The sequence below is a fragment of the Staurois parvus genome, unplaced genomic scaffold, assembly GCF_062004578.1.
Source record: "Staurois parvus isolate SC_StPar_1 unplaced genomic scaffold, SC_StPar_1.0 ptg000857l, whole genome shotgun sequence".
Lineage (NCBI taxonomy): Eukaryota > Metazoa > Chordata > Amphibia > Anura > Ranidae > Staurois > Staurois parvus.
The window spans coordinates 103509-116683 of record NW_028318653.1 but is presented as its reverse complement, the minus strand read 5'-3'; the positions used below and the strand labels follow the sequence as shown (position 1 = coordinate 116683).

At 47.2% G+C, this 13175-nt stretch overlaps 1 protein-coding gene across 1 annotated transcript; it reads left to right on the top strand.

The window, feature by feature from the left end:
* Positions 1-641: 641 nt before the first annotated feature.
* LOC149443488 (E3 ubiquitin/ISG15 ligase TRIM25-like) lies at positions 642-3154 on the top strand. Its single transcript, XM_089655619.1, has one exon. The coding sequence runs from the start codon at positions 651-653 to the stop codon at positions 2379-2381; it is 1731 nt and encodes a 576-aa protein (XP_089511745.1). The 5' UTR covers positions 642-650; the 3' UTR covers positions 2382-3154.
* The last annotated feature ends 10021 nt before the right edge of the window (positions 3155-13175 follow it).

The following is a 13175-nucleotide window of genomic DNA, read 5'->3' as shown; positions in this document are numbered from 1 at the left end:
AAAGTCACTGTGGGGTCCCTCCTAACCTTCCCACCAGACCTAATGGGTCTGTATGGATTAGGGGGGACCCCACACATCCTTTTTTTTTAAATAATATAAATATCAGTCGTGGTGCAGCAGGTCCTATACATTGTACAGATGTGCAACTCTGCAGGGAGTTTATGGGGACCCCCCCAGAAATGATAATTACATTTTAATTTTTTTTGTTTTTTTACTTTAAGCAATGAAAAATGACGGCCCCTATAAAAACGGTACTTTTTTTTCCTCACTGATTCCTGTCCCTCAGGGCCGTCCCCGAGTCCCCATACCACTTCTGGGGCCAATAACTGGCATAAAAGCCTTCAGAATGGTCACTTTTCCATTTACAAGTTCCAGTCCCATAGACTTTCATTGAGTTCAAAGTTTGCAGTTGAACTTTCGTCAAGTTGGAATGTTGGACCGCGAACCGAACAGGGGGGTGTTGGACCCGTCACTACTTATTACATGTCTGTGTCCTTCTGTAGAAGAATTCTTCTAGCTACGTGTCTCAGTCCCAGCCTCTCCCTGTGTAGGAATGTACACCTCGCCCCGTGTAGGAGTGTACAGAATGGGTCACCTTGGATACGGAGTGTTAGAGACTTTCCCCGTCATTCTGTCTTCTGCTCTCAGCGATGGCGTCTTCTGATCTGAGGAAGGAGCTGGAATGTTCCATCTGTCTGAACATTTATACAGATCCTGTAACCCTGAGATGTGGACACAACTTCTGCCGGGACTGTATTGGCCGTGTGTTGGATACACAGGAGGGGTCTGGACGTTATTCCTGTCCTGAATGCAGAGAAGAGTTCCAGGAACGTCCTGCACTGAGGAGGAACATAACACTACGTAACATAGTGGAGAACTTCCAGTCTACCCATCCAGAGCAGGAGGAGTCCGGGGTCTTCTGTACTCACTGTATTCACACTCCTGTACCGGCTGTGAAATCCTGTCTGATGTGTGAAGCTTCTCTGTGTGACAACCACCTGAGAGTCCACAGCAAGTCACCAGAACATGTCCTATGTGACCCCACCACTTCCCTGAAGACCAGGAAATGCTCCATCCATAAGGAACTACTGAAGTATTACTGCACCGAGGACTCCACCTGTATCTGTGTGTCCTGCAGTTTGGCCGGAGAACATCGGGGACACCAGGTGGAGACTTTGGAGAAGGCCTCTGAGATGAAGAAGAAGAAACTGAGGAATGTTCTGCAGAAACTGATGACAGAGAGAGAGGAGATGGAGAAAAGAGTCCAGAGTCTGCAGGAACGCAGGAGGAAAGTACAAGGAAAAGCAGATGATGAAACCAAGAGAGTCACTGCCCTGTTCAGAGACCTCAGGAGACGTCTGGAAGACCTGGAGAAGAGAGTCCTGAGGGACATCTCCAGGTGGGCAGAGCGGGTCTCCCGTCCCATGTTGGATTATATTCGGGATCTGGAAATAAAGAAGGAGGAGCTGTCCAGGAAGATGAGGGACATTGAGGAGCTGTGTAACATGACGGATCCACTGACTGTCCTACAGGAATCATACACAGGTGACTTGTGTGATACTGAGGATGGAGATGATGAGGACAGAGAGAGACATGAGAAGCTCCTCCATGATGGAGGGGATGGGGATGTGGGGGGGATCTCACACACATTACACACGGGTTTATCTGATATCATGTCTGGGGTCAATGTACAGAAATGTACAGGCACACATGTCTCTCCACATTCTACTACAAAGGGCAAAGGTCCCATCAATGCTCCACCATCCAGGCCAGACCCCCAATCCTCCCCCACTGGAGGACCAAATATTGGGGCTGTACAGCAAACACGGGGGGTGTCGGGGGTTACAGACATATTACTGGATGTGAGGACAGCTGGTAATTATCTACATATATCAGATGACGGGAAAACTGCATCCTGGTCATCATCATCACATCAGAATCGGCCAGAAACACCAGAGAGGTTCCAGAGTCCTCAGGTGATGAGCAGTCAGAGCTTCTCCTCCGGGAGACATTACTGGGACGTGGATGTCGGGGGGTCAGAGTACTGGAGAGTCGGGATGTGTTACCCCAATATAGACAGGAGAGGAGGTCAGTCAGTGATTGGATATAATAAGAAGTCCTGGGGGTTGGAGAAGTTGGGGGGTGATGAGTACTCAGCGATACATGACAGTAAGAAGACCCCATTCCCCTGCAGTATCTACAGTACCAGAGTCAGGATAGATCTGGATTATGAGGCCGGGCGGATCTCCTTCTATGATCTGTGTGACCCGATCCGACACCTCCACACCTTCACCACCACCTTCACTCAGCCCCTCCATGCTGGGGTAGGTGTATGGGGAGGGGTAGGTTGTATAAAGATATGTGGGAGGAGCCGGAAGTGAGAGATCCGCCCAGAGACATCACAAGGGGGGTGATCTGATTGGTGATTGGTGCAATACTCAGCCAATAGGAGGAAGGGCAGGAAACAGGAGTGATTTGTGGAGGAAGCTGCAGGTTCCGGGGCCGTCATCTTCATCCTAAACTTCACTTCACTCCCTAGTGTGTCACTGACCAGGAACAAGCATGCAGGAGGTCCGAGTGTTCCGCCTTCACTGGATGCATGCTTGTCACACTTATTTTTGACAGTGGCAATAAAATGACAGTTGAAAAATTGAGGGGGTTTTGACAGATAAAAAGTGCCATTTTTTGTCATTTGAAAATGACAGTTAATTGTGACAGTTGAAAAATGTGTATTTTTTTGGTCATTTAAAAAATGACAGTTATTTTTTTCATTTGAAAATAATAGTTATATTTTACAGTGGCAAAAAATTGAAAAATTATGGTTTTATTGACAATTTAAAAATGACAGTTATTTTTTGTCATAAAAATCGAGTTTTTTTTTTTCTTTACAAACGATTTTTTTGATTAAAAGTAGACAGTAAAACAACAGCACATTTTCAAATAATATTTACAGCAAAAACAAGGCACTTTTGAAAAGTACAATACAGGAAAGTATATTATAGTAAGAAAGAGAAGAAACAGAAAAGAGTAGATTGCAGGAACATGAAATACGTAGATGATAAGACAGGTTGAATGATACTTCTGTCAACAGTATATGTCAGTCATTTTTCACTGGAAATGTTGTTAATCGTGTAATAAATGTCTATAATCCCTCCATGACTCCCATTTTTAGCAAATAAGTGCATCTCATCCAGTAGGGTATAACGAATGCGTTCCATGAGCATTACGGCCTCAATTCTGTGTAGGATGGAGGCCAAGGGTACAACATCGGACCTCCAATGTACGGCAATAGACCATAAAGTGGCAATACATATAAAATGTATCAATCTCATAATGGCATCAGGGACCCCTGGAATATGAGCCCCCAATAGACAGGTCTGTATAGATAAGCGTATTGGGGTACCCACCAGTGAGGTAGCCACCTCGGATATCCTGCACCAAATCGAAGATATGGACGGGCAATCCCAAAATATACGCACCAAAGTGCCTGTAAGGCCACAGCCCCGGAAACATAGAGGGGAGGTTTGTGGGAACAATACATGTAGTCTTGATGGGGTGTAATACCATCTGGTTAAAACTTTAAGGGCCGTCTCACGAACAGAAAGAGATCTAGAACACTTACATATGTTATCCACCATGGAGTCCCAATCCTCATCTGAAAAAGTGACACCACTATCCTCCTCCCATTATTGTCTGTATAAAGGAGGTGTAGGAGAAAGACAGAGCAAAGATTGGTGATAAAGATCAGAAATAAGACCCCTTCCCCTGGGACAGTCACGGCTGATACGTTCAAAAAAGGAAATCGGAGAAGATGGGGTAAGGCCAAAGTGTGACTTAAAAAAGTGTCTAATCTGTCGGTAACGATGGTACTCACGAAGGGGAATATCTAAAAACGCGCTCAGCATATCAAAGGTAATGTAAGATCCTCCTCTCTGGAAATCAGATAATCTGATAAGAGATCGATCATACCACCAATGAAACAGCTGAGGAGAAGAAAAGGCTGCTGCAAAAGTAGGATCACCAAAAAATGAGATACCGGGGGGAATAGAAGAGACCAAATTTAATTTAATTTTGTATTTGGACCAAAGTGTCAGTGAATGGGTCACTATGGAGTTATAAAAGGTAAGCGATCGGGGAGAGGTTTTGGACCACAAAATGCCCGGTAAGTAGAATGGGCGTATAGACTGAGATTCAAACTTGATCCATGGGGTCTGAGAGTTAATAGTCCCCCATTGTGATAGTTGTGCAAAATGAGCCGAGAGGTAATATAGCCAAAAATTGGGAAGACCGAGACCTCCAGTCCGTTATGAGTGATACATAATAGATGAGGCAAAACGTGGACATTTATTACCCCAGATAAAATTGTTAATAGTCCGCTGAAAGTGGTTCAAAAACGTTTTCGAGATCGGGATTGGAAATGCTCTGAAAAGATAAAGTAGTTTAGGCAAAATATTCATTTTAACCGCCGTGACTCTACCCAGCAAGGAAATGGGGTAACCATGCCAAATCTTCAGTAGAGTAGAGAGACGTGACACACATGGTGGATAATTAGCAGGGAACATATTCGAGTATCTGGGGGTGAGATTAATACCTAAATAGGATATCCGGCCTGTGGACCATCAGAATGGGAAAGAACTGCGGAGAGATGCAGAGGTAATCAGGAACATTAACCGGCATAATCACCGATTTTGTAAAGTTAACGGTGAGACCTGACGTTATAGCAAAATCATTGAATACGGCACATAAATTAGGCAATGAAGTCAATGGGTCAGTAAGGAAAAGCATAACATCATCAGCATACATACTTATTCTGAAATGTGAGACTAACAATGGATAGCCTGAAATATCCGGATGTGATCTGATCGCCACTGCCAAAGGTTCCAACACCAGTGCAAACAAGAGGGGTGAAAGAGGACAGCCCTGACGGGTGCCTCTACCCAATGTAAAAAAGTCCAAATTACAGCCAGGGAGCCTAATTCTTGTTTTAGGAGAGTCATATAGGGCGTGTATACCGGCCAAAAACCCCTCACTGAAGCCCATTTTCCGTAGCAAGGAAAATAAATAGGGCCAGAGAACACTGTCAAAGGCCTTGTTTATGTCCAGACTCATCAACAGAACCTCTTTAGAATGTAAATTGGCGTCTTGAATAACATTTAGGGTGAGGTGAATGTTATCAGTAATGAATCTGTCAGGAATAAAACCCGATTGGTCTGGAGAGACCAGAGAGGAGATAATAGGGGCCAACCTGTCCGCCAAAATACGGCTAAATATCTTCAGATCGTTATTCATCACTGAGATTGGTCTATAGTTTTGGGGTAGATGGTGGTCCTTCTGTGGTTTGGGTATTAGAGACATATTAGCCAACAGCATCTCCTCCGGGAACTTCCCCCCCTGCAATACATCATTAAATAAAGATATCAGATAGGGAGCCAACGTAGAGGTGAAATGTTTATAATAACTAGCGGTGAATCTGTCAGGACCCGGTGCAGTAGAACTTTTTAGCGCGCTAATCGCACAAGTTATTTCCTCCAGATTACAGGGGGCATTAAGAGAGGCAATCTGAGGAGGTGTAAGAGCAGGGAGGGGTATAGAGTCCAGCCATGAGTCTAATGGAGGAACAGAGTCTGATGGGGGAGGAGCTAATAGATTAGAATAAAAGTTTTCAAAAATGCCCAAAACTTCCTGAGGTAGAGATGAGATAGCGCCCGAGGTGGTGTGTAACTTATAGACATGTGGGGGGCGCAGAGAGTGGTTCAATTTAGTTGCAAACATAGTGAATGCTGAGTTGCTATGTAACAAGAACGAGGCCTTCGACCAGCGGAGAGCTTTTTCAGTCTTTTGGGAAAGCAAAGTATTCAATTCTAAGCGCTTTTGGGACAATAACTGTTTATTAAGTAGAGATGGATGAGCAACATGACTTCTATAATGTGCTTCTAACTCTCGGGTAAGAAGAAGTATTTGTTGCCATCGTTTTCTATTCCTGGATGAGGCCATGGAGATGAGGCGGCCACGTAGGACCGCCTTATGGGCTACCCATAGTGTGGCTGAAGATATATCAGTAGTTGAATTAGATTGAAGATATTCCTGAATAGATGTGACCACCTCTTGGCGAGAGTCAATATCAGTAAGCATGGAGTCATTAAGTCTGCAAGAGAAGGGGGTGGGTGACAATCCCATACATGTGATAGATAAGGCCATAATATCGTGATCCGACCAGGGGCTCTGGTGGATGCAAGCTGTCCTAGAATTCGCTAGTAAAATGGGGGTACAATAGATATAGTCTAATCTGCCATAAGAGTCATGTGGGTGAGAGTAGAATGAGTAATCCCTGGCTCCCGCATTGTGCGCCCTCCAGGCGTCCACCAACTGGAGGGCATCTAGTTTCTTAGTAAGGGACTTTGGGAAAGCCTGGGACGAGTGCCAGGAGGAGCTCCGGTCCAAAAGAGGTTTTGCTACCAGGTTGAAATGACCACCCACCAATAGATGGGGGGCAAATATCTATCCAGAACATCAAAACATTTAGAGAAAAAGGGAGCTTGTGCCAAATTCGGTGCATAGATATTTGATATTGTAAGTTCTCATACTGATAGGGTGCCTTTGAGAATGATAAATCTACTGTCCGGATCACGATATACATGTTGGACCTCAAAGGGGAGTGAATTATGTAGAAAGATGGCCACTCCCCTACTCTTGGAGGAATGTAAAGTATAATACCCCTGTCTATAGGATCTATGGAAATATGTCGGGTGTTTGGCGGATGCAAAATGTGTTTCCTGTAATAAGATGATTTTAGCCCCCAATCACTTATATTGGAGAAAGGCTGTTTTGCGCTTGTTTGGCGAATTGAAACCCTGGACATCATGTGACATACATTGAATCACCATAGTATACAAAGGTTGCAACTATCAGCATAAAAATACACATTGAAAAGACATCTCCCAGAATTATTTGGCTAGGCATAGGGACCCGTGAGCCCGCATCAGACAGATTTACAGGCAGTGGTACCAGCATAGGGGACATCCAGACCCCAAAATTGTCCACACAACGGCATCAGGCAAACATCATGTACTAAAGCTTTAAATAGAGAAAAAACAGAAAACAATAGGGGTGAAGCTGTGATAGCTCCTGCAATTAAAAGGGTAACTGAGAGACATGGAATTCTAACAAAAACAAAACAAACAAAAAACAAAAAATTCTAACATCAAAGGGCCACATGGGCCCCAAGGGTAACTGAGAGACATGGAATTCTAACAAAAACAAAACAAACAAAAAACAAAAAATTCTAACATCAAAGGGCCACATGGGCCCAAACCCTGTCTCCGTAAAACATGCAAAACGGAGCTGCCACCCCACAATCGGGCAGTGACATCTCCGGCCATGTCAGGTGGCAGGGTGGGGTAACATGCTCAAGGGTTTTGAGACCATGAATCAATAAGAGGGTCCAAAGACCCTTGTTAAACCTAAACACATCCATTTATCAATGAGAGAGCATATATATTCTACAGAAACACAGGAACATCATAGCAGTGTCCACAAAAACACACATCCCGAAGATGTAGGAGACGCTAATAAACAAAATCCCCGTGTGTTGGTTCCTATCCCAGTCAAAGGAAATTGCGGACCAGGAACAAGGACCATCAATACAATGAACAATAGGCAGGTGGGCATGGTCCCATCAGCCCAGCTCTTGTCGGGCTCTCCTCCTGTCCCTCCGTGGAGATGGAGTGTGCCAGATGGGAGAAACACGAGGGGTGGAGGGTGGAAGTTGAGGTGATGGGGCGTCTGCCAGGCCCAACTTGGCCAGGATCTCTCTACCTTCGGGAAGGGGTGTGGCTATATATGTGCTCCCATTATATGGGACTATCAACTTAAAAGGGAAGCCCCATTTATAATGGATATGAGCTGAGAAAAGGGCCGTTGTAACCTCCTTCATATTTCTGCGCTTCTCCAACGTAGCCGGAGAAACATCTGCAAAGATTTGTAAAACCGAGCCATGGAAGGAGATCGTTGGGGTATTGTGAGCGGCTCTAAGAATATCCTCTTTGGTCAAGAAATCTTTCATACACAGAACAATGTCCCCAGGCGGTTTATCAGTAGGAGGTTTAGGGCGCAGGGCTCTATGGATGCGATCACAAGCGAAGGACCCGGGGCTGCGATCCGGAAGGAGTGACTTGAATACCTTGGTTATGGTTTGTGAGAGATCCAACACAGACTCCGCTATTCCATTGATTCACAGGTTATTCCTGCGACTGCGTCCTCAACCTGCGCCTGCAATTGTGAAAAGGCCGTTTTGTAGATGATCATGATTAGAGATGAGCGAATCGAAGTAGGCGAAGTGGAATTCGTTTCGAATATTAGGAAAATTTCGATTCGCGCCGAATCCGAAAATTAGCAGACTTCGGATGCGCGAATCGAAATCTTTCCAAAAATTGCGGCGACATGTGCGGCGACGGAGCGGGGATCTCTGGGAAGGCGCGCAGACAAGGCGCGCTGACCCATAATGCATTCATTCATGACATGTGATCGCATTAGCCAATCAGCAGCCAGCCAGCCAGCACTGTGTAATGGTGGAGCTATAAATTGCGGCCATCTTACAATTCTCCATTTGCCTCCAGTCATTCAAGAGAGACAGATCTCTCTGTATTAGGGACACAGAACCGTTACTGAGGGACACAGAACCGTTACTTAGGGACACAGAACCGTTACTTAGGGACACAGAATTGTTAGTCAGGGACAGACACAGAATTGTTACTCAGGGACAGACACAGAATTGTTACTGAGGGACACAGAATTGTTACTGAGGAACACAGAATTGTTACTGAGGGACACAGAATTGTTACTGAGGGACACAGAATTGTTACTGAGGGACACAGAATTGTTACTCAGGGACAGACACAGAATTGTTACTAAAGGACAGACACAGAAATGTTACTCAGGGACAGACACAGAATTGTTACTCAGGGACAGACACAGAATTGTTACTGACGGACACAGAATTGCTACTGAGGGACACAGAATTGTTACTGAGGGACACAGAATTGTTACTGAGGGACAGACACATAATTGTTACTCAGGGACAGACACAGAATTGTTACTCAGGGACAGACACAGAATTGTTACTCAGGGACAGACATAGAATTGTTACTGAGGGACAGACACAGAATTGTTACTGAGGGACACAGAATTGTTACTGAGGGACACAGAATTGTTACTGAGGGACACAGAATTGTTACTCAGGGACAGACACAGAATTGTTACTCAGGGACAGACACAGAATTGTTACTGAGGGACACAAAATTGTTACTGAGGGACACATAATTGTTACTGAGGGACACAGAATTGTTACTCAGGGACAGACACAGAATTGTTACTCAGGGACAGACACAGAATTGTTACTCAGGGACAGACACAGAATTGTTACTGAGGGACACAAAATTGTTACTGAGGGACACAGAATTGTTACTGAGGGACACAGAATTGTTACTCAGGGACACAGAATTGTTACTCAGGGACAGACACAGAATTGTTACTGAGGGACACAGAATTGTTACTGAGGGACACAGAATTGTTACTGAGGGACACAGAATTGTTACTCAGGGACAGACACAGAATTGTTACTGAGGGACACAGAATTGTTACTGAGGGACACAGAATTGTTACTCAGGGACACAGAATTGTTACTTGGGGACACAGAATTGTTACTCGGGGACACAGAATTGTTACTCAGGGACAGACACAGAATTGTTACTGAGGGACACAGAATTGTTACTGAGGGACACAGAATTGTTACTCAGGAACACATAATTGTTACTCAGGGATAGACACAGAATTGTTACTGAGGGACACATAATTGTTACTCAAGGACAGACACAGAATTGTTACTGAGGGACACAGAATTGTTACTGAGGGACACAGAATTGTTACTCAGGGACACAGAATTGTTACTCAGGGACACAGAATTGTTACTCAGGGACACAGAATTGTTACTCAGGGACAGACACAGAATTGTTACTGAGGGACACAGAATTGTTACTGAGGGACACAGAATTGTTACTCAGGGACAGACACAGAATTGTTACTGAGGGACACAGAATTGTTACTCAGGGACAGACACAGAATTGTTACTGAGGGACACAGAATTGTTACTGAGGGACACACAATTGTTACTCAGGGACACAGAATTGTTACTCAGGGACACAGAATTGTTACTGAGGGACACAGAATTGTTACTCAGGGACACAGAATTGTTACTCAGGGACACAGAATCGTTGAATTAAAGAGTATGTCAGACAACATGCAGAGGAGTGGCAGAGGAGGCAATGTTTTAGGAGCGAGCAGATGTGGCAGCAGAGGAAGGGGTCGAGGCAGCACTAGTCGCAGAAAGAGGCCAGTGCTCCCGGTGTCATCCAGCGGTCGTGTCTCCACCGACAACCCTGCCGTCATCGATTGGTTGGCTCGGTCGTCTTCCTCTTCCCAGGTCACCTCTGACACCTACAGCCAACGGTCGGTGGGTACGTCAGACACAACCGTTAGTTGGCATGGCCTGGGAGCAAGCCCACTGAAATCACGTGTCCTCGACCTGCCCCTGTCCTTTGCTGTTCCCTCACCAAGCGAAGTATCGCATGCTGTGGGCTCAGCCCCACTGTACAGTGAGGAAGAGCTAACAGAGGGCGGTCAGGAACGGGGGGAGACAATCGCCTCTTCAGCAGCCAGGCGAAGAAGTACTGGCGAGGAGAGTGGCTCGGTAGCCGGTCTAGAGACAGGTCTGTCTCCTGACCCACTCGCAGCCGAGGGGGCTAGTAGTGAGGGGGAGACCCTAATTGATGATGATGAGGCTGATCGCACTTACCAGCCTCGTCGTCATCAGGTAATTTCTTCCGCATCATCAGGAGAAGAGGGTGCCAGCTTGGCAGCGAGCAAAACAGTCGGTGGGTTGCCCAGGAGGCAGCAGGGTCGCAGCAGTGTCAGTGGAGGCAAATGGCCATGGAGTAGAGCACCAGCTCCACTGCAGCCTACCACCACGGCCAGTAGTGGTGCCGGTGTGCACGGAGGAAGTAGCAGTCAGCCAGTGAGGAGTAGCGGGGGCAAAGTTTCCTACTCGGCGGTGTGGCAATTTTTCGTCAAGCCGCCCGAGGAAGTAAACGTAGCCGTATGTCGACTATGTGGCCAGAAAGTCAAGCTTGGTCAGGGGGCCCATGTTGGGACTACAGCGTTGCGTCAGCATATGCAGCGTCGCCATTCAGTGGCCTGGGAAAACCGTGATAAAGATACGGCGGTTATGCCTGCCCCAGCCCCCGCTCCATCACCCGCTCCGTTACTTGCTCCGTCACCCGACATCAATCGCCCTCTATCAGCCAGTCAAGGCTCCAACACCTCTGCTGAGGGGAGTTGTCGCTCGTTGGCATCTTCCGCTCGTTCAGATGCTCCTTCTCCTGCTACTCCTCTTCACGGATTCCGTCAGCAGTCTTTCTTGGAATCCGTTTCCAAGAGACAACAGTTTGCGAGCACGCACCCGACGGTGCAGAAGCTGAACGTCCTCCTGTCCAAGTTGCTGGTGCTGCAGTCTCTCCCTTTCCAAGTGGTGGACTCAGCACCTTTCCGAGAAATGATGGCTTGTGCCGCGCCGCGTTGGAGAGTGCCAAGCCGGCATTTCTTTGCCAAAAAGGCAGTGCCAGCCCTGCATTCACATGTAGAAGAGATGGTGGGCCAGTCTTTGAGCATGTCGGTCTCTGCCAAAGTGCACGGCAGCGCCGACGTGTGGAGCTGTAACTACGGTCAGGGACAGTACATGTCATTTACGGCCCACTGGGTGAACGTGGTGCCGGCACAGCCGCACCAGCAACTTGGACAGGTCACGCCGCTTTTGCCTCCACGTTTGCACGTCCTTGGTCCGGCAAAGATGTCCGCCTCTACCACCTCTTCTTCCGCCGTGTCCTCAGCCGCTACCCCCGTGCCAAGTCCCATTACCCGACCAACATATCACATGTGCAGGGCGCAACGGTGTCACGCTGTGCTGTACCTGGTATGCCTTGGCGAACGTAGTCACACAGGGGAGGAACTTCTGAGTGTAATGAACAGAGAAATCGACAGATGGCTGTCTCCGCGCAAACTGAAAATCGGAACCATGTTGACCGACAACGGAAAGAACATGGTGTCTGCTCTGCGTCAAGGAAGGTTGTGCCATGCGCCATGCATGGCTCACGTGTTCAATCTGGTTGTCAAGCGGTTCCTAAAATCCACCATCCCACTGCAAGACATCCTTAAAATGTCACGTAAACTTTGCATGCATTTCAGCCATTCCTACACCGCAAAGAACACCCTCATTGAGCTGCAGCGGCAGAACGGAATTCCACAGCATCGCCTGATCTGCGACGTTGCAACAAGGTGGAATTCAACCCTACATATGTTAGACCGCCTTTACGAGCAGCGAAAGGCCATCACCGATTTCCTGATGGTACAAGCGGATAAAGGTACTCCCCTGTGTAACTTAGATGTCAGCCATTGGCAGCTCATGCGTGACACCTGCCGCTTGCTCAGGCCCTTTGAGGAGGCCACGCTATTCGTGAGTCGGCAGGACTATGGGATGAACGACGTCATTCCTCTGTTGCACGTCCTGGAACAAATGCTGTTAACAATGGCTGGTCAGGGTGCGGTAGACGTGGCGCACAGATCTCAACGCCACATGACCCCTGTGGGGGCAGAACAGGAAGAAGAGGAGGAGGTAGAGGAGGACATTTGTGCTCAGGAATTATTGAGTGAAATGGGTGGCTTTTCCACTCAGCGGACAGGAGTGGAGGAGCAGGAGCATCTGGTAGAGGAGGAGGAGGAGACAGAGGACCCAGACGCACCGTGGCAGTATGCTGTGGAGATGGAGGCAGGGAGTCCCTCGCATTCCTTGGCACAAATGGCCCATAGCATGCTCGGTTGCTTGCGTAGCGACAGCCGAATAATAACCATCAGACAGAGGGATGACTTTTGGCTGTCCACCTTGTTGGACCCTCGCTACCGTTCAAAAATGGTGGCCTTTTTCACACCTGCTGAGAGGGAGGCCAAAATAACGTACTATAAAAACCACCTATGTAGTCAGTTGGTCTCTGCCTTTGTGCGCCAACGTCCATCCTCAGACACTGTGGGCCCTGTGCGCTCGCGTTCCGCTGCCATGGCAGCAGGGGAGG